Source organism: Bos javanicus, chromosome X (genome assembly GCF_032452875.1).
Source record: "Bos javanicus breed banteng chromosome X, ARS-OSU_banteng_1.0, whole genome shotgun sequence".
NCBI classification, from domain to species: domain Eukaryota; kingdom Metazoa; phylum Chordata; class Mammalia; order Artiodactyla; family Bovidae; genus Bos; species Bos javanicus.
The window spans coordinates 19,053,151-19,078,611 of NC_083897.1; the positions used below are offsets into that span (position 1 = coordinate 19,053,151).

At 46.3% G+C, this 25,461-nt stretch overlaps 2 protein-coding genes across 7 annotated transcripts in view; both read left to right on the forward strand.

The window, feature by feature from the left end:
- LOC133242322 (small integral membrane protein 10-like protein 2A) overlaps nt 1-25,320 on the forward strand; it is a 37,045-nt gene extending 11,725 nt beyond the window's left edge. The window contains exon 2 of the mRNA XM_061408415.1: nt 23,029-25,320. The gene's annotated coding sequence lies outside the window, so the exon portion shown is untranslated. The remainder of the gene's footprint in view (nt 1-23,028) is intronic.
- On the forward strand, nt 8,034-25,320 carry LOC133242320 (zinc finger protein 75D-like). 6 transcript variants are annotated; one of them, XR_009734836.1, is made up of 7 exons: nt 8,034-8,208; nt 13,230-13,753; nt 14,929-15,118; nt 15,818-15,909; nt 16,239-16,365; nt 21,847-22,215; nt 23,029-25,320. XR_009734836.1 is itself a non-coding variant. In XM_061408410.1 (7 exons), the coding sequence occupies exons 1-7, from the start codon at nt 8,157-8,159 to the stop codon at nt 25,175-25,177; spliced, it is 1,173 nt and encodes a 390-aa protein (XP_061264394.1). In that variant the 5' UTR covers nt 8,034-8,156; the 3' UTR covers nt 25,178-25,320. The 6 variants fall into 6 exon arrangements, 1 of the variants encoding a protein (XP_061264394.1); XR_009734835.1 differs by having other exon boundaries at nt 25,142-25,320; XM_061408410.1 differs by having other exon boundaries at nt 21,847-21,998; nt 25,142-25,320.
- Nucleotides 25,321-25,461: the final 141 nt, after the last annotated feature.

Genomic DNA, 25,461 nt, shown 5'->3' on the forward strand with positions numbered 1-25,461 from the left:
ACTGGAGTGGGTTGCCATTTCCTTCTCCAATGCAGGAAAGTGAAAAGTGAAAGTGAATTCGCTCAGTTGTGCCCGACCCTCAGCGACCCCATGGACTGCAGCCTACCAGGCTCATCCGCCCATGGGATTTTCCAGGCAAGAGTACTGGAGTGGGGTGCCATTGCCTTCTCTGTCTCTTTCCTACCACCATGCGATTAATTCAAAATCAACCCTATATCAGTACGTACAGGAAATTGCTTTCAAAGGTGAACTGGAAGGCCTTATGAATAACACTAAATAAGCAATTTTTGGATCTGTTGTATTCCTCCATTTTATTGGCTTGTAAGATAATTCAGACATCCTCGATGCAGGAATAATGTTTTCAGTTTCTAGGTCCATGAACAATACACAGCCTTATAGGAAAAGAAACTTTTGCAGGTGACTCCAGCCAATGCAAGTGAGTGTACTAGGCCATGTGCTGTGCTGTGTGATGGTGCTGTAGGGCATATCAGGTGGCTGTAAGAAGCCTATGCCAAGCCAATAGATGAGAGTCTTCCTGGCATGTACTAGAGGAACAGCATGCTCTCTTCATCTTTTCATTGCCTCCCTGATACTAGATGACTAAATGCCCCACTGTGAGATACCAGGTCTCTCAAGCTGCCCTGCGTAACTGGTGATTTCTGAGGCTTAACAATTCATTAAGGAAAGAAAGAGAGTAAGTAAATAAATAGATCCCTATAAGAAATTATCCTTTGGGCCACAACACAAAGGCCACACATACATATTTGAGGACTATAAGAATGTTTAAGGAAATCTCCTGACCCTGCTAAGGTAAGGCAGAATTAGAGTGATTGGTATGCTCCTATGCATGGTCACAGAAGAAGTCAGGAGGTTCTGACACCAAAATCAAAGGAACAAAAGCAAAAAATAAGCAAGCAGGGCTATATTAAACCAAAAGGCCTCTGCCCAGCAAAGGAAACCATCAATGAAATGAAAAGGCAACTATTAAATGGGTCAAAATACTTGCATGTCATATATCTGATAAGGGGCTAATATCCAAAAAAAATATGGGAACTTCCCTGGTGGCTCAGATGGTAAAGAATCTGCCTGCAACTCAGGAGACCCAGGTTTGACCCCTGGGTAGGGAAGATCACCTGAAGGAAGAAATAGAATATGTAAAAACCTCATACAACTCAAGAGCAGAAAAGTGAATAGTGCCACTAAAACTGGGCAGAGGATCCGAATAGAAATTTTCCCAAAGACACACAGATGACCAGTGTTACTCACTCACTTGTGTCTGACTCTTTGCAGACTCCACAGACTGTAGCTGGTCAGGCTTCTCTGTCCATGGACTTCTCCAGGCAAGAATACTGGAGTGGGCTGCCATTCCCTTCTCCAGCAGATCTTCCCAACCTAAGGATCAAACCCAGGTCTCTCACATTGCAGGCAGATTCTTTACTTCTGAGCCACCAGGGAAGCCCAGATGGCCAACAGGTACATTAAAAGATGCTCTCACCACTATTATTCAACACAGTTTTGGAAGTCCTAGCTACAGGATTCAGGGAAGAAAAAGAAATAAAAGGAATCCAGACTGGAAAAGAAGAAGTAAAGCTCTCACTGTTTGCAGATGACATGATACTATACATAGAAAACCTTAAAGATACTATCAGAAAATTACTAGAGATAATCAGTGAATTTAGCAATGTTGCAGGATACAAAATCAATACACAGAAATCACTTGCATCCCTATACACTAACAATGAAAAATCAGGAAAAGAAATTAAGGAATGAATCCTATTCACCATTGCAACAAAAAGAATAAAATATATAGGAATAAACCTACCCAAGGAGACAAAAGAACTGTATCCTGTATACAGAAAAGTATAAGACACTGATGAAAGAAATCAAAGATTAAAAAAACAGGTGGAGAGATATTCCATGTTCCTGGGTAGGAAGAATCAATATTGGGAAAATGACTATACTACCAGAAGCAATACACAGATTCAATGTGATCCCTATCGAATTACCAATGGCATTTTTCACAGAACTAGAACAAAAATTTCACAATTCATTTGGAAACACAAAAGACCCCGAATAGCCAAAGCGGTCTTGGGAGAGAAGAATGGAGCTGGAGGAATCACCCTTCCTGACTTCAGATAATACTACAAAGCTACAGTCATCAAGACAGCATGGTACTGGCACAAAAACAGAAATATAGACCAATGGAAAAAGATCCAGAAATAAATTCATGCATCTATCCATACCTTATTTTTGACAAAGCAGGTAAGAATATACAATGGGGCAAAGATAGCCTCTTCAATAAGTGGTGCTGGGAAAACTAGACAGCTACATGTACAGAATGAAATTAGAACACTTCCTAACACCACACACAAAGATAAACTCAAAAAGGATTAAAGACATACATGTAAGACCAGAAACTATAAAACTCTTAGAGGAAAACACAGGCAGAACACTTGATGACATAAATCAAAGCAAGATCCTCTATGATCCACCACCTAGAGTAATAGAAATAAAAACAAGAGTAAACAAATGGGACCTAATTAAACTTAAAAGCTTTGGCACAGCAAAGGAAACTATAAACAAGGTGAAAAGACAACCTTCAGAATGGGAGAAAATAATAGCAAATGAAACAACTGACAGAGGATTAATTTGCAAAATATATAAGCAGCTCATACAACTCAATACCAGAAAAACAAACAACCCAATCAAAAAGTGGGGAGAAGACCTAAACAGACATTTCTCCAAAGACATACAGATGGCTAACAAGTACATGAGAAGATGCTCAACATCACTTAGTATTAGAGAAATGCAAGTCAAAACTACAATGAGATATCACCTCACACTAGTCAGAATGGCCCTCATCAAAAAGTCTACAAACAATAAACGTGGAGAAAAAGGAACCCTCCTGTGCTGTTGGTGGGAATGTAAATTGATACAGCCACTATGGAAGATGGTATGGAGATTACTTAAAAAACCAGGAATAAAACCACCGTATGACCAAGCAATCCCACTCAGAGGCATATACCCTGAGGAAACCAAAATTGAAAAAGACACATGTACTCCACTGTTCATTGCAGCACTATTTACAATAGCTAGAACATGGAAGCAACCTAGATGTCCATTGACAGATGAATGGATAAAGAAGTTGTGGTACATATACACAATGGAATATTACTCAGCCATAAAAGGAATGCATTTGAGTCCGTTCTAATGAGGTGGATGAAACTAGAGCCTATCAGAGTGAAGTAAGTAGAAAGAGAAAAATAAATGTCGTACACTAATGCATATATCAAGAAGGTCAAGGTCAAGAAGCAACAGTTAGAACTGTACGTGGAACAATAGACTGGTTCCAAAGCAGGAAAGGAGCATGTCAAGGCTCTATATTGTCACCCTGCTTATTTAACTTCTATGCAGAATACATCATGAGAAATGCCAGGCTGGATGAAGTACAAGCTGGAATCAAGATTGCCAGGAGAAATCTCAATAACCTCAGATATGCAGATGACACCACCTTTATGGCGGAGAGTGAGGAAGAACTAAAGAGCCTCTTGGTAGAAGTGAAAGAGGAGAAAGAAAAAGCTGGCTTAAAACTCAACATACAGGAAACTAAGCTCATGGCATCTGGTCCCATCACTTCATGGCAAATAGATGGGGAAACAATGGACACAGTGACAGACTTTATTTTCTTGGGCTCCAAAATCACTGCAGATGGTGATTGCAGCCATGAAATTAAAAGACGCTTGCTCCATGGAAGAAAAGCTATGACCAACCTAGACAGCATGTTAAAAATCAGAGACATTACTTTGCCAACAAAGGTCCATCTAGTCAAAGCTATGGTTTTTCCAGTAGTCGTGTATGGATGTGAGAGTTGGACTATAAAGAAAGCTGAGCGCTGAAGAATTGATGCTTTTGAACTGTGGTGTTGGAGGAGACTCTTCAGAGTCTCTTGGACTGGAAGGAGATCTAACCAGTCAGTCCTAAAGGAAGTCAGTCCTGAATATTCATTGACTGATGCTGATGCTGAAACTCCAATACTTTGGCCACCCAATGCAAAGAACTGACTCGTTGGAAAACACCCTGATGCTGGGAAAGATTGAAGGCGGGAGGAGAAGGGGATGACACAGGATGAGATGGTTGGATGGCATCACTGACTCAATGGCCATGAATCTGAGTAAACTCCGGGAGTTGGTGATGGACAGGGAAGCCTGGCATGCTGCAGTCCATGGGATGGCAAACAGTCGGACACGACTGAGCGATTGAACTGAATGCATATACCTGAAATCTGGAACGATGGTAACAAACAATTTATTTTCAGGACAGCAGTGGAGAAACAGACATAGAGAACAGACTAATGGACACAGGGAGAGGGGAGAAGAGGGTGAAATGTATGGAGAGAGTAACATGGAAACTTAAATTACCATATGTAAAATAGATAGGCTAGGGGAATCTGCTGTATGTTTCAGGGAAATCAAACAGGGTCTCTGTTTGAGACCCACAACCTAGAGTAGAGGGATGGGATGGGGAGGGAGATAGGAGGGAGGTTCAAGAAGTAGGGGACATATATATACCTATGGCTGATTCATTTTGAGGTTTGACAGAAAACAACAAAATTCTGTAAAGCAATTATCTTTTAATTAAAAAATAAATAGAAAAAAAAGATGCACTATGCTCTTAACCATCAGGGAAATGCAAATCAAAATGATAATGTGATATCACGTCACACTTGTTAGAATGGCCATTATGAAAAAGAAGAGCTGTAACAAGTATTGACAATAATGTGAAGAAATATGAATCTTCCTACACCTCTGGTGGAAATGTAATTGGTGCAGCCACTATGGAAAACAATATGGATGTTCCTCAGAAACAAACAAACAAAAAAATACAGCTACCATATGATCTAGCAATTCCACTCCTGGGTACGTATCACAAAAGAAAAAGAAAAATGCTAGCTTGAAAAGATACATGCAAGCCCTTTCCCAAGTGTTTTGGAGGAGACAAACTCAGCTGGCAGAAGCATTTGTAAAATGCTTATGTTTTTCAGTAAGATATGTATGTTGAAAAAGCTCCCACTTGTAGATGTTATTATTTGTGATGACTACAAGCATGATTGATGAAGATATGGCTCTGGGTGTGCATCACACCAGGTACCGAGTGGGACTCTGGGCTCCGTAATCTGGGCATTGATGAGAGGTGGTGGGTGGCAGGGGGAGGGGTCTCCAGGCCGGAATTGAAGTTCTCCCCTGGTTAAGGTAAGAAAGGTGGTAGGTAATCTGACACCTTCCTATGTGAAGTGATCCTTTTGCCTACTACATGAGACCCACAATACATGTTCAGATATTGTGGGGTGTTGGGCAGTTCCTGGTAGAGTGAGGCAAAGTTAGGGTGACCAGCACGGTTCTGCAGAACATCAGTGCAGAAGTCACAGGGAACAAAACCGGAACCAGTGAGCATGCAGTTCTGTCTGGGTAAGATGGTAATTGATGTGAATGGTAAGTCTCATAAGGATTTACCCTCTCCCCACTGCAGCCACTGTTATAGCCCCCATACAGATCTTATGATGTCACCAAACTGATGTTGCTCCTACTTGGAATGTTTCCCTTGACGCCGGAGCAAAGAGGAGGCCCATATAATTGCTCTTAGGCACTAAAAAGGCATTCCAACAGGGGTCTTCACCTAGTCCCCAATTCAGCCCCTCTTCTGGTAAGCTTTCACTAGTGGTAAAGAACCCATCTGCCAATGCAGGAGATGTAAGAGACACGGGTTCCATCCCTGGGTCAAGAAGATCCCCTGGAAGAGGACATGGTAACCCACTCCAGTATTCTTCCGTCCACCTATAAAGTTGTTTGCTGCTCAGGATCTCATCTTGATTCCTTGGGTGACTCAAAGTTGAAGTGTTTACAGGAAAGAAAATCCTTTTTACACAGATTTTACATAGTTTCTCTTTTTTACTTACTGTTTCAAACATATTAGACAAAACATAAGTATGGAAGGGATCTGGGCTTTATGGATTTAAATTATAAGTAAACTATAAACCTTTAATTATGCAGAGTTTTATAATGGAAAAACGTTTTTAAAACGGGTCAATGTATGCTTAAACCACTAATCATATTAATATGTAATGAAATTTAAGTGAATTACAACCTGTCTTCCTGGAGTCTCTAGTCATTTAAATTTTTTTTTCTTTTCTTTGAAGCATATAAGCCATAGTAGGTTATAAGGAAAACTGAAGAGATCATTATACTTATTTTCATATTCATTCTAAATGGCTAACTGTATAATCTAATTTCTAGTGAAGACAATTATAAGGAATAACTTTGAGCAGATTAATATTAAATTTCACATGGTTTACAAATCTCACTATTTAAAAAAGAGGAAAAAGAAAATGCCTTTATCTGACCATCCTCACTGGTGAGTGACCCAGCTGAAAGGTAAGCCTGGAATTATCCAGAAGCAACAATGCTCTGACTTTTCTTCCATTGTTGTAAAACATTCGGTTGAAAAGGCCTGACCTTAGGAACACAGCTTTGAAAGGATCATTCTGAAAACGACTCCTTGGTGAAGCAAACATGTTTACTGGTTTTACAATCACAGATAATGCACGGTGTCCTCTCACACTTTAGGGCAGCTTTGCTCTGCAAATAAGGATTAACCTTATCTTCTGAGTGTAATCTTAGTTTGCATGTTAAAATGCGGACAGGCACTCCTTTTTTATTTTCCTCCTTGGCATGTAGATCTCTGGTATCCTTGCCAGAGGAGTTTCTCACACTGATTTTTCACACTAAGGTCAGTTTCATCTCCAGTGTACAACTGAGCTACACATACTTACTTGTCTTCGAGTCTTATAGATAACTTTTGTCCAAATGGCTCTGCTGCTGAAAAGTCGCTTCAGTCGTGTCCGAATCTGTGCGACCCCATAGACGGCGCCCAACAGGCTCCCCGATCCCTGGGATTCTCCATGCAAGAATACTGGAGTGGGTTGCAATTTCCTTCTCCAATACAGGAAAGTGAAAAGTGAAAGTGAAGTCACTCAGTCTTCTCTGACTCTTAACGACCCCATGGACTGCAGCTACCAGGCTGCTCCATCCATGGGATTTTCCAGGCAGGAGTACTGGAGTGGGGTGCCATAGCCTTCTCCGCCAAATGGCTCAATGCTTAGGTAAAGGATGAAAATTTGGAGACACTGACAACCTGAGATATCCGGGTTCTTAGCAAGATGCCTTCTCCAAAGAACTATGCTAAGCACTACAGGACGTGTAAGATGAAACAAGAGTCCTGTCCTTCAGGGACGCCTAATACAGTAGCAAAAGCATGGGGTATGACAACAGGAGACCTACAATTGGTCTAAAATCTGCCACCTGTAATCCACGTGACTCTGCGGACGCCGCGTCCTGTATCTGAATTTCTTTATACGTCAAAGCGAAATGTAAACGGAAGGGACACCACGAGGTTCAAACCTAGCTAACAAGAATAACGGAGAAGGCCGTGGCACCCCACTCCAGTACTCTTGCCTGGAAAATCCCATGGACGGCGGAGCCTGGAAGGCTGCAGTCCGTGGGGTCGCTGAGGGTCGGACACGACTGAGCGACTTCACTTTCACTTTTCACTTGCATGCGTTGGAGAAGAAAATGGCAACCCACTCCAGTGTTCTTGCCTGGAGACTTCCAGGGACCGGGGGAGCCTGGTGGGCTGCTGTCCATGGGGTCACACACAGTCGGACACGACTCAAGCGACTGGGCGGCGGCAGGAGCAGCAGCAACAAGAATAAACAATAATAGTTGGGAAGCACGTGCCTGCAAACCAGAAGAGGATTTTTAAAATATCAGGGACTGCTGCTCCTGATCCAGCGAGGGGTCTGGCCAGGAGGACCAAAAGCCTCTTAACTCGAGTCCCCGGGACAATCCTAGTGATGACTTTCGGAGACGGGGGTCCTAGCCAGGCGAACTGCGCGGTAGAAAAGGCCACCGGCTGTTGGAACGCGATTCGGCAGTAATCTGGACGCAAGACACGCAGCAAGTCGGGGCGGGGGTGGGGGGTGGTCCGAGATCTCGGACGCTCGCAGGAGACAACCTCCTTCGCGGCGCCGCTAGGACTCCCGTGAGCCCGAGACTCGGTGACCTGAACTGTCCTTTATTTGTGCAGCCGGGGCTGACCCCAGGATGGGGCGGACCTGCGGGAGGCTTCCTGACTCGCGTGTGCGCACCTACGCAGGTTTGGGGGGGAGGGGGGGGAGGGGGTGGAGGGGCTGGTGTGTGTGTGTGGGGGGGGGAGTTGGTGATGGGCGTGGCTATCACGCAGCCACAGGAAGCCATCCTTTCTTTTCCGGTGGGCGCCCGGCCCACAGCACGAGACCCCAGAATGGCGAGCCGGGGTACCGTCTCGAGGCGCTAGAGGGGTCACGCCGGGGACTGAAACCCAAGGTCCGCGCGCGCCTGGCGCCTCGCGCCTTCCCGGCACCGCCCCCGGGGGCGCGGGAACCCGCACCTGCCTGCCTCCCCGCGACGGCGTGAGGTGTGGTGACTTCATAGCCCAGGAAGAGGGAATTGGCGTCCACGGAAGCCAGAGCTGGGTGGAGGTAATCGAGAAGCTGATTTTTCTTGGGGGTTTGGTCCGGAGAGCCTCGAGAAATCACGAGCCATACCCTTAGAGATACCTGACGAGCCAGCGGGGGTGGGGGGAAGGGCGGAAGTTAGCCGGGGCGGGCGGCCTTCTCGATGTCGCTGTGGCTTCTTTGCCGGGCGGCGGGCGGGTCTGAGACCCGGCGATACCTGTTCTCGAGGAGGCCGGTACTCAGGCAGGCACCTGCAGTCATATCTAACCTCCGGAAGCAAACTCTTGTACACCGTGTGGAAACAAAACCCAGGGTTGCTGCTGAAGTAGACTCCGGGGGCTGCTGGTGTGTGGAGAGCTTTTGGTACTTTGGACCCAGAAGGTGTAGGTGAGCCATAGGGCGGAAAGGCCTACCAGTGCACCCAGCGAAACTTGCCCGTTTCTGCTGGCTTATGCGCATATTACTGGTGAATTTGAAAGTCGCGCAGTTGTGTCCAACTCTTTTGCGCATACAGTCCATGGAATTCTCCAGGCCAGAACACTGGAGTGGGTAGCGTTTCCCGTCTCCAGGGGATCTTCCCAACCCAGGGGTCGAACCTAGGTCTCCCACATTGTGGGCGGGTTCTTTACCACCTGAGCCACAAAGGGGAAGTCCCCAGAATACTGGAGTGGGTAGCCTATCCCTTCTCCAGTAGATCTTCCCGGTCTAGGAATCGACCTGGGGTCTCCTGCGTTGCGTTGCAGGCGGATTCTTTACTAAAACTGAGCTAGCAGGGAAGCTCCGAGAAAGAGGTCATTTCAGCCTCCGAGACATTAGTTTTTGTGACAGAGAAATGCAGGCAGTGTCCCTGTACCTCTCGAGCCATTTCTTTGAACACCTGTGGCTTCCTTGAAAGAGCCTTGTTGTTGTTTCTCTTGGGTCACCTCTGAGAAAATCAGACTCTCAAGGCCATCGTCAGCCTTGCTTAAAAATCTCTATGACCCTGAGGAAATGTCAAGTCAAGACAAGGGTTACCTTTTCTAGGACCTTTCTTGTTTCCGAAGAACCTTAATCGTCCCTGTTTCTCCGTTTGTTTGTGTGTTTTTGTTTTTAAGAGTGTGACGTTTGGATATCTTGGAAACAAAGCCAGCTGTCAGTTTTTCTAGTAAAGTGAGCAGAAAATTTCATACACAGGTAGAAAGGGGCTGCTGCTGCTGCTAAGTCGCTTCAGTGGTGTCCGACTCTGTGGGACCCCATGGACGGCAGCCCACCAGGCTCCCCCCTCCCTGGGATTCTCCAGGCAAGAGTACTGGAGTGGGGTGCCACTGCCTTCTCCCCCAAATGGCTCAATACTTAGGTAAACGATGAAAATTTGGAGACACTGACAACCTGAGATATCCGGGTTCTTAGCAAGATGCCTTCTCCAAAGAACTATGCTAAGCACTACAGGACGTGTAAGATGAAACAAGAGTCCTGTCCTTCAGGGACGCCTAATACAGTAGCAAAAGCATGGGGTATGACAACAGGAGACCTACAATTGGTCTAAAATCTGCCACCTGTAATCCACGTGACTCTGCGGACGCCGCGTCCTGTATCTGAATTTCTTTATACGTCAAAGCGAAATGTAAACGGAAGGGACACCACGAGGTTCAAACCTAGCTAACAAGAATAACGGAGAAGGCCGTGGCACCCCACTCCAGTACTCCTGCCTGGAAAATCCCATGGACGGAGGAGCCTGGAAGGCTGCAGTCCGTGGGGTCGCTGAGGGTCGGACACGACTGAGCGACTTCACTTTCACTTTTCACTTGCATGCGTTGGAGAAGAAAATGGCAACCCACTCCAGTGTTCTAGCCTGGAGACTCCCAGGGACCGGGGGAGCCTGGTGGGCTGCCGTCCATGGGGTCACACACAGTCGGACACGACTCGAGCGACTGGGCGGCGGCGGCAGCAGCAGCAGCAGCAGCAGCAACAAGAATAAACAGTAATAGTTGGGAAGCACGTGCCTGCAAACCAGAAAAGGATTTTAAAAATATCAGGGACTGCTGCTCCTGATCCAGCGAGGGGTCTGGCCAGGAGGACCAAAAGCCTCCTAACTCGAGTCCCCGGGACAATCCTAGTGATGACTTTCGGAGACGGGGGTCCTAGCCAGGCGAACTGCGCGGTAGAAAAGGCCACCGGCTGTTGGAACGCGATTCGGCAGTAATCTGGACGCAAGACACGCGGCAAGTCGGGGGGGGGGGGGGCGGGTCGGAGATCGCGGACGCTCGCAGGAGACAACCTCCTTCGCGTCGCCGCCAGGACTCCCGTGAGCCCGAGACTCGGTGACCTGAACTGTCCTTTTTTTCTGCATCCGGGGCTGACCCCAGGATGGGGCGGACCTGCGGGAGGCTTCCTGTCTCCCGTGTGCGCGCCTACGCAGGTTTGAGGGGGCGGGTAGTGGTGATAGGCGTGGCTATCACGCAGCCACCGGAAGCCATCCTTTCTTTTCCAGTGGGCGCCCGGCCCACAGCACGAGACCCCAGAATGGCGAGCCGGGGTACGGTCTCCAGGCGCTAGAGGGGTCACGCCGGGGACTCAACTCCCAAGGTCCGTGCGCGCCCGGCGCCTCGCGCCTTCCGGGCACCGCCCCCGGGGGCGCGGGAAGCCGGACCTGCCTGCCTCCCCGCGACGGCGTGAGGTGTGGTGACTTGATAGCCGAGCCCAGGAAGAGGGAATTGGCGTCCACGGAAGCCAGAGCTGGGTGGAGGTAATCGAGAAGCTGATTTTCCTTGGGGGTTTGGTCGGGAGAGCCTCGAGAAATCCCGAGCCATACCCTTAGAGATACCTCAGGAGCCAGCGGGGGTGGGGGGAAGGGCGGAAGTTAGCCGGGGCGGGCGGCCTTCTCGATGTCGCTGTGGCTTCTTTGCCGGGCGGCGGGTGGGTCTGAGACCCGGCGATACCTGTTCTCGAGGAGGCCGGTACTCAGGCAGGCACCTGCAGTCATATCTAACCTCCGGAAGCAAACTCTTGTACACCGTGTGGAAACAAAACCCAGGGTTGCTGCTGAAGTAGCCTCGGAGGCTGCTGGTGCGTGGAGAGCTTTTGGTACTTTGGACCCAGAAGGTGGAGGTGGGCCATAGGGCGGAAAGGCCTACCAGGGCACCCAGCGAAACTTGCCCGTTTCTGCTGGCTTATGCGCATATTACTGGTGAACTTGAAAGTCGCGCAGTTGTGTCCAACTCTTTGCGAATGCAGTCCGTGGAATTCTCCAGGCCAGAACACTGGGGAAACTGTAGCGTTTCCCGTCTCCAGGGGATCTTCCCAACCCAGGGGTCGAACCTAGGTCTCCCACATTGTGGGCGGATTCTTTACCACCGGAGCCACAAGGGGGAAGTCCCAAGAATACTGGAGTGGGTAGCCTGTCCCTTCTCCAGCAGATCTTCCCGGCCTAGGAATCGAACTGGGGTCTCCTGCATTGCAGGCGGAACTGAGCTAGCAGGGAAGCTCCGAGAAAGAGGTCATTTCAGCCTCCAAGACATTAGTTTCTGCTGACAGAGAAATGCAGGAAGTGTCCCTGTACTTCTCGAGCCATTTCTTTGAACACCTGTGGCTTCCTTGAAAGAGCTTTGTTGTTGTTTCTCTTGGGTCACCTCTGAGAAAATCAGACTCTCAAGGCCATTGTCAGCCTTGCTTATAAATCCCTTATGACCCTGAGGAAATGTCAAGTCAAGACAAGGGTTACCTTTTGTAGGACCTTTCTTGTTTCCGAAGAACCTTAATCGTCCCTGTTTCTCCGTTTGTTTGTGTGTGTGTGTTTTTGTTTTTAAGAGTGTGACGTTTGGATATCTTGGAAACAAAACCAGCTGTCAGTTTTTCTAGTAAAGTGAGCAGAGATTTTCATACACAGGTAGAAAGTGGCTTCTGCTGCTGCTGCTAAGTCGCTTCAGTGGTGTCCGACTCTGTGAGACCCCATGGACGGCAGCCTACCAGGCTCCCCCCTCCCTGGCATTCTCCAGGCAAGAGTACTGGAGTGGGGTGCCTTTGCCTTCTCTCAACAAGGGGCACTGTGACATTCGTATGTGTTCCCAGGAGGTGCTAAAGAAGCAGTGTTAATGCCTTCTAATAGCTTAGTGGGGGAAACTTGCTGAAAGGAATAAGGTTACTTTTTCTCTATTTTTTTCTGATCTGGGTGTCTCAGTTTCCCTTCAAGTATTAGTATGATGTAAAAGAGAATCTAGATGTTCCATGAAGCAAAGGAATCAGTCTGCATAAGAAGATGAAGGGACAGAGCAGTTGTCCCTCATCTCAGTGAGGATAAGAAACTGGAATGATCTATTAAAATGTAGAGAAAGTCAAATACCCCCCTTTATAAAGGTGGAACAGGAAGTGCACAGATTAAGTATTGGATAACCTCAAAGCTCCTTTTAGCAAATGCATGTAAGTTTTTGCATCCCTCAACCTTAAAGAAAAAGTGATGAACTAACATTTGTCTTTCCAGAGTTGTATATTTGTTTCAAAGTTGGGTAACAGAGGAAAGGTTGAAAACATGTCCTGAGTCTTGAGCCTTCACGAGTGGCAGTTAATTTTAAAGAGGAGGCAGAACGGTTACTTTCTGTTCCTCCTCTTCTGATAACTTTCTGTTCTTCTTCTCTGATAAGTAAGTAAATGTGCCTCATGTGGCTTTCTTCTTGATGTGTACTTTTTTTTTCCTCCCCTCTCTCAGTGCCCTTGGGGAGAAGATCCACTCATTGGTTTTGTACCAAAGCTGACAAGGCCTCAGTTATCAGGTGGCCCAGGAGGATGTCACAAATAGAAGAAAAGCTGTTCCCAGAGCAAATAATGAGGAGCCCTGTGAAGGCGCCTGCATGCTTGTACCCACATGTGGAGGTTTTACAGGGGACTAAGAGGTCTGTGAAAGAGAGTTCCAATAAGAGTAAGAAATCCAGCCCACAGATGGGCAGTCTTCATCCTGAGAGTGCTCACCAGCACTTCCGGAGCTTCTGTTACCATGACACACCTGGACCGTATGAGGCTGTCAGCCAACTGCAGGAATTATGCTCTCAGTGGCTGAGGCCAGAGATCCACTCAAAAGAGCAAATCTTGGAATTGCTGGTGCTGGAGCAGTTCCTGGACGTTCTGCCCAGTCATATCCAGAACTGGGTGCAGAAGTATCGTCCACAGAACATCAAAGAGGCTGTGGCCCTGGTAGACCGCTTTCACAGAGAATGTGGTGGAATAAGCAATGAGGTGAGCAGAAAGATTCCTTATATGTACACTGTGAAAGAGGGTGAAAGTGGGGTCAATAATTGGAGAATGAGATGGATTAAGTCACTCTTCTGTTGTTCCTTTAGAATAACTAAGTGCAATCTGAAATCACAGGCTTGCAGTGACAGCTTCCAGGTTGGGGAGTTCCTGAGAGTCTTTTCCTGGCCTTAGAAAAAGAAATGCATTTTGCCCTCTTTAGGGCCAGGGTGAATTGAAGGTGGTGGGCCTGGCCTAGCATGGCCAAGGAGACAGGACTTAGCAGCCAAGAAATAAAAGGCAAGAAAATGCTAGGAAGGGAGAAAAAACCTCCTAATGCAGGGTTTTAAAGGTCATAGGCAGGAGAGGGTACCAGCCAAAGTATAAATCAAACCTTTCTGGGGAGACTGCAAAGAAAGAGAAGAAATGGAAAGAGAAAAGGGAAACAAGGATCAGAAAGAAGAAAAAAGCTAACAGTAAAATGGAGAAAATCTGAATGCTGAGGGGTGGTGCTCTCTGGGCTGGGAACACACATCTCAGGGCCAGGAGAAAAGCGTCTCCATGGCCTGCCTTCATGCTTTGCCTTGGCTTTGCTGGTGAGTAGGTAACCAGGTCTGCCCTGGGGAGATGGCAGCATACTTCTCCTTGAGAGCCCCGCCTTGAGGAGCACAAGTGTCTTATACACCTGAAGTGTATGGCGGAAAGTTGAATCCAGCTCTTCCCCCATTTTTTCCTCTGCTGCATCCCCTTTGTCCATGAAATTGTTCCCTGGACGTGGGAGGATTGGAGAATCCAACTGACAGAAAACCCTCTTTTATTCATTTTCTTATTCTTTAGAGGAAACTAGAAAATAAAAGTTCACTAAATCAAGGATCCAAGTCTAGAAAGCAAGAGATTGGAGGCAGTGAGAGAACAGGCAGCCTACCCCTACCCTGCTCTTGGCCTGAGCTGTGGCTGTCCAAGGAGGTGTGGAGGCAAGCAAGTCATAGCTTCTCTCATTTTAATCTGATTTTCCCAGATCATGTGTACAGTTCCTTGTGAGAAAATCATGGCGCAATATCTCTTCATTTTTAAAAATTTCCTTACACACTCCCCAAACCTGGACTCTACTCTTGTTTGTTCTTCCATCACCACCCCAAAACCAAAAGCTCTTTTCTAATGAGGATGGGGGTTATTTTTAGGTCACAACCCACCAACTGGGAAATGACACAGCGCTCTTGGGAGGAACAGCAGTGGCCCCAGGCTTTAAGTGGAAGCCAGCAGAGCCCCAACCAATGGGTGTGTTCCAGGAAGAATGTTCGAATATATACCAGGTACTGCAGGAGCCGCGCTGGAATACTCACAAAGAAAGCCAGCCTGTGGATAAAGGAGGTGAGGAGTTTCATCATAATTATCTTCTCCTGGGAGCTGTGATAGTAATTGGTTCAGGGAGCATTGCATGGGAATTTTCCAGGTGCCCAGTCATGCTTTCAGTTAGGATGACTGTCTAGTGGGAGTACAGTAGGTCCGTGGTGGGTGAAGGTAAAGGCCATTCTGGGGTACAGAAGCATCCAAACCACAGAACCCTGGTATTCACAATGTGGACCTTTCTCTATAGAAATTTGAGAGGGGAGAAGAAGGTAGAGCAAGGACAAGGCGGGGGTTTGGGGTCATCTCACCATTAGAAGTTAGAGGAGAAATTGGGATCAGAAATGGGCTGTCAGTGGCAGAATGGGAAGAGAATTGTACACCAGGAAAAAAGTGATAAAAGAAATCTCCCATGTTTCCCACCAAGGTTTTAATTTTCAAACACCTCTAATGCTTGCCTAGTTCAGTGAACATTTTCTTTAATGAGAGGAAAAGCAGTGGATTTCCTTTCATTTAATGAAAACTGGGAACCAGTTCTATGGAGTGGTGGCTTTTTGGTTCTAATTTATGAGAAGGCCACTTGTGGTGCACATGTGTGAGTTCACGTGTGCACACACATACGTGAAGGTGAGCTGTCTTTACTGAAGGAGTCCTAAACTGTAGAAGTTGGTTTGGGGTATTCATAAACAGAAAATATTTTTTTTTCTGGCTCCTTCCCCACAGCTGTGCCTGCTGAAGAGAGTCCAACCTTTTCTGAGGAGAAAAGCACCCCAAGCTGGAAGTTGACATCTAAGCTCACCTTGCCTAAGTCCCAGGTGAGCTGTACTTTACAAGCATTTTCAGGCAGCCTGAATGTGGCCTTGTCTGCTTTTCTCTGCTGCCCATGATCCTGCCTTACACAGCAGATGCTCTGAGGCACATTAGCCCTGGGTGTTCCCTAGGCAACTAGGATTGGCGCTGTGGGATTGGGCACCTCCCAAGCCGTGTACTGATCTCTTGGGCACCTTTCCTGTCATCTCACTCCTTTTCCCTTGAATCTTCTCTTAACGTTTTTGGTAACTGGCCTCCCATGTAATTCAGAAATGAGTGATAGGACGGCTTCTGTTGTAGCGAGTACTGAACTACAGCTTACTCTCTTCTCTAGAGTCCATTGACATTTGAAGATGTGGCCTTGTATTTTTCCAAGGAAGAATGGAAAATAATGACCCCTGATGAGAAGACCCTCTACCTTGATGTAATGCAGGAACTCTATGAGGATGTCGCCTCTGTAGGTAAAGAGTCTTCCTTTCCTTTGTACAGCAATTGAGCAATCTGTTACATCCTCAGTTCATGGAAAATGCACACCTGTGAGAGTGTCCCAGTGTCCCAGCAGTGGGTTGGTTCTCAGCTTGATGGTGTGAGGGGAGAGGTAAGGCAGATCCAGATCACCTGGAGAGCTTTTTACAGATACACATCTTTCTCCTAAGTAGACTGCTTGATCTATCATACTCTTGCCCTACCCTGCAAGCCCACTCTTGCCAGATCTTTTCCATGTCAGTAGAAAGCACAGTTTACCCAGTTGTTCAGGCCCCAAAACTCTCAGTTATCCTTTTTTCCAGTCCTTTTGTTATCCCCTACCCCCCAGCCAATCAGGGAGCAAGTACTCTTAACTCTGTCTTCAAAATAGGTCCTGAATACAACCATGTCTCAACCTCTTCTGCTCTTACCATCCTGGTCTCTGCCACCTCATCTCTAACCAGGTCTGCTGGAATACCACAGGACTCCTGTCCCACGACGTTTCCATGTGTCCTTAGGGTTAGTTCCTAGCTTCCTCATTGCACATCCAGCCACAGCCACGGTAGAATATAAAGAAGATACTGAGTTTAAGATTCTGCCCATTTAAATGTTTAGAGTAAATAAAAGTATAGAGAGTTATTCGCTTTTTCTGAAAATAGTCTGGAATTTAGATGGCAGTCCATGACCTCCAAGTTTTATTCTCAGAGCGTTATCATTGCACCCTAAACTTAAAGTGATCTGTTTAGCACAAGGGCAAGAACCACAGACCCAACGTCCCTAAGAGTTCGAGGACATTCTTGGAGAGTCTCTTTGAGGTAAACGTACATATAGGAAGAGGAGAAAATTCCTTAATAGGAGCCTTTATAAGGGCTTAACAATTTTAAGATTTTGTTCCTCTATATTTTTAAAAATTAACCTCTTTATTGACTGACTTGTAGATTCACATGCATATTTAAAATGTAATTCAAAGAACCCATATACGCTTTACCCATTTTCCTCAGTGATAACTTTTGCAAACGTACATGATGTCACAACCAGGATAATAAAGTGGGTACAGTCCACTGACCTTATTCATACTTTCATTTTCCTTGTATTCATTGGTGGGTGTGTATGTATTTAGTTATATAAGATTTGATCACGTGGAGGTTTGTATATTCACCACTCCAATGCAGATCCATTACCACAAGGATCCTTCCTGTTGCCCTTTTATCAATACAACAACACACCCTTCCCTCCCACACCCTACCTCGTCACCAACCTGTGCCAACCACTGATCTGCTTACAGTTTTTAAAAATTTTGTCATTTCAAAAATACAGCTTTGGGAGATTAACTTTTCTCCTTCACAATAATTCCCTGGAAATTCATCTAAGTTATTGTGTATCAGTAGTTCATTCATTTTTACTGCTGAGAAGTGTTCTGTAATATTGATAAACCATTGAAAGATATTTTTGCTGTCTTCAGTCTTGGGCTATTGTGAATAAAGCTGCCATGAACATTCCTGTACAGAATTTTGTGTAGAGATGGTAAGTTTGCGTTTCTCTGGGATAGAGAGTGAAAGAGTGAAATTGCCATTTCATATGGTAATTAGATGTTGAATGCTAAACTGGTTTTTAGAGTGGCTGCATTATTTGACCTTCCTGGCCAGCAATGGATGTGATCCTTTCTCCACATTCTTGCCATTGTTTAATAGTATTACCACTTAAAAATTTTTTGGCTTTCTGTTAAGTATGTAATGTTATCTCATTGTGGCTTGGACTTGCATTTCGCTAATAGCTGATGATATGTAGTTTTTCATGTGCTTATTTGCCATCTTTATATTATCTTCAGTGAAACGGCCTTTGCCATGGTTTTCATTTGGTTGTTTTTTAACTGTTGAATTTTGAGAGTTCTTGTATAGATTGTAGTGCTTTCTAGCGTATATGGTTTGCAAGTAGTTTCCCCAAGTCTGTATATTTTTCTTTTTATCCTCTTCCCATGGGTTTCCACAGAGTAAGTTTTTTATTTTGATGCCCAATTTTTCACTTTTCTTTTTACTGATTGTATGTTTGCTATCAGGGCAAGCCATAGATCCCTAAAATTTTCTAAGTTTTTCCTAAAAGTTTTTTAAGTTTGCATTTAAGTCTGTGATTCATATTGAGTAGATTCTATATAAGATACGAAATTTAGATTGAAGCTCATTTGTGTTTTTGCCTGTGTAGGTCCAGTTGCTTCAGCCTTGTGTATTGAAAAGGCTGGCCTTCCTCCATTGAATTGCTTTTGCACTTTGGTCAAAATCAGTTGGGCATACTTGTGTATCTGTTTTGTTCCATCGAGTTATGTGTGAGTCTTTCTTCCCACTTTATTCTTTTGTCAAGATTAATTTTATTTTAAGCTATGCTAGGGCCTGTCCCTTTCCATGTAAAGTTTAGAATACGCTTACCTATAAGAAACTTTTTTGGAATTTTGCTAGAAATACCATTAAACTACATGTGAATTTGAGGAGGAATGATCTCTTTACTGTGTTGATTTTTCCAAACAATGAACACAGTATGTTTTTCAAGTTTTCTTCGATTTCTTTCATCGTTTAAAAAATGTTACCTACTTACCTATTTTGGCTACACTGGGTCTTTACTGTGGTGTGCAGCCTCCCTAGTTAGAGCTCGAGGGCTCTCTTTAGTTGCAGGGTGCTAGCTTCATTGCCCTGGGGCATGTGGGATTTTAGTTCCCCAACCAGGGATCAGACCTGAGTCCCCTGCATTGGAAGGTGGATTCTTAACCACTGGACCACCAGGGAAGTCCCATCACCAACTTTTTGATAGAGAAAAAAATTTATTTTATCTATGTTTTTGTTAGAGTATAGTTATTCATCTACTTTTTATAATTTTCAGTGTGCAGATCCTCTACATGTTTGCCAAGTATATGCAGGAGCATTTAATTTTCATTGGCATAACTGTAAATGGTATTATTTTAAATTTTTGTTAAAACAAATGTTCAGTGTTTTTATATAGGTCTGCCTCTAATTTTATGTTTTCTTCTTTTATCCTGTGATCCTACTGAACTTGCTTATGAGTTCTAGGAAGGCGTTTTTTGGTAAATTTCTTGGGGTTTTTATACATAGTCACATGATCTACAGTGCTTTTTATTTCTTTATTTATTTGTTGCCTTGTTGCAGTAGGTCCAACTTCTGGTACAATGTTGAATACGAATGGTGAGAGCAAACATCCTTGCCTTCTCAGTTTTATCATGGAAACGTTATGTCTTTCACTTTTACATGTGATGTTCGTGCAGGGTTTTTATTGATACTTTATCAGGTTGATAATAATTCCTAACTTTCCTAGGGTTTTATTTATTTATTTTTGGCTGTGCTGGGTCTTCATTGCAGCACTCGGGATCTCTTTAGTTGAAGTGTGTGAACTCTTAGTTGTGGCATACAAATTCTTCGTTGCGTCCTTTCGGTATCTAGTTCCCTGACCAGGAATTGAACCTGGGCCGCTTGTATTGGGAATGTGGAGTCTTAGCCACTGGTCCACCAGGGAAGTCCCTCTTGAGTTTTTTTATCGTTAATGGATGTAGGGTTTGTCAAATACTTTTCTGTGTCAGTCAATGGGATTATGATCTTTCAAAGCTCGTTGATATATGGTGGGTTATGTTGGTTGATTTCAAATATGGAAATCCTACTTGATCACGGTATATAATGCTTACATACTGTTACATTCAGCTTGCCAATATTTTGTTGAGGATTTTCGTGTTGAAGTTCATGGGAGATGTTAGTCTGTAGTTTTCCTTCTGAGTACTGTCTTTGTGTGATTTTGTTACCAGGGTAATTACTGGCCTTATGAAATGATTTGGGTAATAGTTCTTCTTTTCTGGAAGAGATGATATAAAAGTGGTGTTAATTGTATAGATATTTTGTAGAATGCTCCAGTAACACTATATGAATCTGGAGATGTCTGTTTTGGCAGCTTTTTAATTATGAGTTCAAGTTTTAATTTTCAGACTGCTGTTCAGATTATCTATTTCACACTGGTTGAATTCTGGTAGTTTGTAGATTTTGAGAAATTTACCCATTTTCCCCTAACTTTTAACATTTGTGAACATAAGTTGCTGATAGTATTCCCTTATTATCTCTTTAATTGCTGCAGAACGTGTAGTGATAGACCCAGTTCCTTCCTGATATGGATGGTTTGCATCTTCTTTCATTTTTGCCTAAGTTAATACAGGTTTATCAGTTCTATTAAATTTTTGAGGAGCAAGTTTTTTGTTTAATTTTTGCTGTGATCTTTATTATTCCTTTAATTTTTATTTTCCTTTTTTTCTAGTTTCTTGAGGTAGAAACATAGATTATTTATTTGAGAGCTTTCCTCTTTTCTGTTGTGTGCCTTTAGGGCTATACATTTTCCTCTGAGCATTCCTATAGCTGCATTCCACATATTTTGATTATATTATATAATTTCATTTTCATTTAAGTATGTATTTTTAAATTTCCCTTGAGACTTTCTCTTTGAATCATGGATTATTAAGAAGTATATTTCCATTTGTCCCCATATATTTAAAATTTTTCTGTTGCCTTTGTGGTTTTGATTACCAATCTGATTCCATTTTTGTCAGATTGCTTTTCCTCACTCTAGTTGTGGGTTTTTTTTTTTTTTTTTTTGGTTCTGGGTGTGCTGTGTGATTTGTTTTTTTGTATCCTGATCATTTTGTCTATTATGTTAGGAGAGTCTGAGTCCTATTTAAATATTTTAATGGGCAGTCACTCTGTTTTAGTTTAGCATGTAAGTTCTTTTCTACTTTGTGGAATATGTGTCTAGTGACAGCTTAATTTTCAGAGCCTTTATGGTATTATTTTGGTCTCCTCGATTTATGTGGTACTGCTGGGATTCCCATGTGCTCCTGCTCATGCTGCCAGAGAGTGAGGAATGAGGAAGATCTTTACTTAGGCTAGAGTGTCTCTCAGTGGGAACCTCTGACCCTTAGGGATGAAGAGGCTCCCTGGGGCCGGCTGCTAGTGGCTGGTTAGCTAGGTCCATCTTGCTAGTTCTGCATGACAAATCTGATGTCTCCGATTGGAGTTCTGATGTTGTCAGACGGTTTCCCATTTCCGATTGTGGATAGAGTTAGCCTATTGAGGCAGCCTTCTGTTGCTCAGTTGAGATTTGGAAAACACGAGATCTGGGTTGCCTACATTTTGGGATGTGGGGATGTAAGATACCTACTGTGTTACTCTTCTAGTCCTGGAGTCCCAACCCATTTTGCCTTCCTCTTACCACTTTATAGAATTCTCTGTTCATTGTATCTTGCATTCTTAAATGGATTTGTAGTTGTGCCCAGAAAGGAAGTCCAGGGGAAAATGGGTCTGTGCCATTTTGTCCAGATTGGACCAAAAATCCCTTGTTTCCTGTATTTTTAAAAAGCTGTCAGCATTGATTTTTCTTCCATGCCGACAGTTTTCTTGTTCCGGGAAACAGATGGCTGATTCTTCTGTTTATTCCAACAGGGTTAAAGCTCAAAAATGACACTGGAAATGACCCACCTGTATCTCTTCCTACATTAGAGATACAACCATCAGGATGCGAAGTATTAGGAAAGGCCACAATGAAAGATGCTGAGACAACAGTGGGCAAGGAAAATCACGGTGATACATGCAGGGTACGGAAACGACCTCGCAGTCCCGAAGCCCCAGCCCTCGCCAGCCACTTCGTGGCTGGTGACAAACTGCACTGAAACTCTCAAAACGGGCCCTTTCCATGAAACTCAAGGAAATTATCTGAGTGCAGCCAACCTGTTGTTTCACTTTAGACGAAGGAGGGAGCAGAAGGAAGAAATTTTTCATTAGAAACATGAATGATTGACCCTGACCAAAAAGGTAGGAGACCAGAGGTTGGACTTGCGGGCTGGAGGGAGGCTGTTGCTATGGCATCTACATATCCAGCCCCTGGGGGGCTTGGGGGAGGAAGGGACCCGTGGAAGCCAGCCTGGAAAGCTGCTGAGCAAGGCAGGGTGCACGCAGGCCCTCTGGACAACCTTGTCATATTTACAACCTGGGGACGAGAGGCGACTTCCTGGGCATCTCCGAGGATCAGCCCATCACCTCGGACCATGGCTCCGGTAGTGTCACCTGAACACGGGGGAATGGAGGGAAATGGCCCTGGAGAGGCCCTGAGAAAGCCCTAGAAGAGAGAGGATGCTGGCCCCCTTGTCCTCCACCCCTCGAGAGGCAGCCTGGATGGATGGTTGTGTTCTTGGCCCAAGCCCAGGTCTGTCTCTTTCTCAGCCCTTCACAAGACTTCCTCCTGGCGGGTCTGTGGGACTGCTCTCTGCCTGCTCCTGCTGTCTCTCTTGCTCCTCGCCACCCTCCAAAGCTTTGCATCAGGGGACAGGGAAGAGAGGGAAATACGTGTTCCTCCCAGCCCTGCCCCATCTCAGCCACGCTCCCTCCACCTCCTATCAGTGCCCTCCTGGTGCCACAGAATGCACTGCTCCAGTCCTGGACAGCCTCCAGCAGCCCCTGTGTCCCAAAGGATTTGGGAAAGTGGGGGTCTCCTTGAGTGGCGGGCAGCTGTCAGGCCAGGGTGGGAGAGCAGATGGAAAAGAGGCTTGTAGGGTAGGCAACAACTGGGGAGACGGGGACATCTCTGGGTGAAGAGGCAACTCTCAAGTCCCCATGTTTTTCTTGCAGGAACTGGTTTTATAGAAGGTGAACCGCCCCTTCCGTGGTCTTGTCCAGAGAGTCAAATCCCTGCCTGGGGCACCCCTGACCCTAGAGTTGCCTGGGGAGCACCCGAGAGAAGAGCCTGACCCCTCGAAGAGAGGCAGGGCCTTCCAGGTGGAGAGCCCGAGGGGAGGGGTGGCCTGGTGATCCAGTACTGGCATGGGGAAGGAAGGATGGAGCTAGAGACACTCTGGTGGAGCAGGTTCTCCCCACCTGCTGGGCTCTGGGAAGGGAGACATTTGCCCTTGTCACATAGATCAGAAGTGGGGGAGCTGAACCTGCCTCTGGGTCTGCACTGCCTACCTGCCCCCCAGTCTCTGGGAGACCTGGCACAGTGGGATGGGGGAGGGGAGCACAGGCTCCCAAGAGATCTAGAGAGAGAGAGAGGCCCGTGGCAGGGAAGGTGAGAGCAAGTCACAGGCAAGAACTGGGGGACAGTCTGAGCTGATATGGTCACAGGAGAGATGAGTCCCAGAACCCCCTGGGGAGCAAGGTCCTTACACACAAACCTCCCCACCCCAACCCAAGCCCCATGCAAGGCTTAACCAGGGGTTCCTTGGTGTCGAGTGGCACAGGCCTCTCAGTTTGGGTGGGGGTGTTGGCTGGCTCCTGGGGCCGAGTGTAATAGGAGGGAAGGGATACAAGTGGGTGGGGTGGAGCTGAGACCCACGCATGACCCCATGTCTCTGTCTCCAGGCTGCCCCTCCTGCTAGGATCACACAGGAGCATCTGCTCTGGATGGGCCTGCAGCGGTCCTGGCTGTGCTGCTGACTGGTGCACCAGGAGCGGCACTGAGGGGAGCTGGGAGAGGCCCTGGCCCTCACCCCCATCCCATATCCACATCTGCCCCCTCACTGATTGCTTGCGGTCCTGGTCCTCAGTTCCTGGGACTAAGAACCACAGCAGCCTGGTTGCCCCTGGGACAGAGGGGCTGAGCCTCACACCATGTGCCCTTCTCAGCCACCCAGGGCCCGGCTGAAGAGCTCTGCCTGCCTCACCCCGAGGCCTGAGGCTGCACCCAGGCTACCACATGCCCCCCGCAGATTCCCACAGACGGAAGGGCGCTGATGGCTTCCTCCCTTGTGCCAAGTTGCCTGGAAACCCCTGGTCCTGGTGGCCCCTCCTCCACCCCAACTGTGTCCCTCCAGGACCACTTCCGGGAGACTGCCAGCCTTTGGACTGCATCCCTGGAGTTCTGAGAGACTGTGACATGGGCTGCAGGGGAGGAGAGGAGCGGAGGACCAGGGGCCTCCTTGGGGCTGATGTGTAAATGTGCCCTTTTCAAGTTTGGATCTCACGCTCTGGGTGACTGGATCCCCAGCCGCAGCCTCTTCCTGGGCCAGCCTGAGAGGACCTGGGGAGGGCACTAGGGAGGGTCTTTACTTAATATGTGTGTGCCTGTGTGTGAATGGGTGTGTGAGTGCGCATGTTGAGTGCATGTGTGAGTGTGGGGATGTGTGTGTGAATTTGCATGTTCATGCATGAGGGCTTGAGTGTGTGAGCGTGGGGATGTGTGTGTGGGTGTATGTGGATGAGTGTATGGGTATGAGTGCAGATGAATGCACGGATGTGTGTGTGTGAAGGTACGGGTGTGAGAGTGTGAATATACATGTCAGTGTGCATGTGTGAATGCGTGTGTGTGAGTGTTTATGCACACATGAGTGGCTGTGCGTTGCAGACGGTGCTGAGCTGTTCAGTGGGTGTGCTCTGGGGGACGGGCATCCTGTCCTCCCCAGGCTCCCAGCTCTGTTGGAGCTGCCTGGGCCCTGGGAGGCCGCTTCCTAAAGTGGAGAAAGTATGTTGGAGATTCAGGGGCCCCGGGCTTAGAGACCCATCATCACTTGCAGAGAATCCCCCCTCCCCATGGGGCTCTGGCTGGGGCTGTCCGCCCCCAAAGGTATTGGCTGTGGGAGGGGCGGGGACACGTCCTCAGCACGTGCTCCTGCCACTATTTTTCTTACTATTTTGATCTTGAGTAGTTTGCTGCTGCTGCTGCTCTCCCACCTCTTCCTCATCTCCTCACTAGGCCTCTGCTGCTCTCCTCTCTGTGTACTTTATTTATTTGCAATCTCTTTTTCAGGCAGTGGAGGTTCTACGCCATCACCGACTTGAATAAGACAGCTTTCCCTTTTCTGTGTGTGATGAACTCTCCACCAGTCAGCGCAGTCTGGTCAGAGAAATGTTCTTGTTTTCAGTGTTGTCAAATCTTGTGTCTATCTAAGTTAATAAAAAAAAATCATTTGAGTTCAATAAAAAAAATACACAGAGGCCTCTTGTTTCTGGTGTGGTGCCCCTTGGAGGAAAGGGTCTGTTGGTGAGCTCACCTGACTCTGGTGGCCAGAAGCTGGGGGAGGGGAGCATCCTGAGGGCTATAATTGGGTGGGGTCATGGCAGGAAACC

Bases quoted from the DNA above. Each gene is read 5' to 3' on its own strand.
- LOC133242320 (XM_061408410.1), top strand. From the start codon at position 8,157: ATGGGGCGGACCTGCGGGAGGCTTCCTGACTCGCGTGTGCGCACCTAC. The intron at 13,754-14,928 runs GTGAGCAGAAAG...GGTTATTTTTAG, and splicing joins GTGGTGGAATAAGCAATGAG to GTCACAACCCACCAACTGGG. The intron at 16,366-21,846 runs GTAAAGAGTCTT...TTATTCCAACAG, and splicing joins TGAGGATGTCGCCTCTGTAG to GGTTAAAGCTCAAAAATGAC.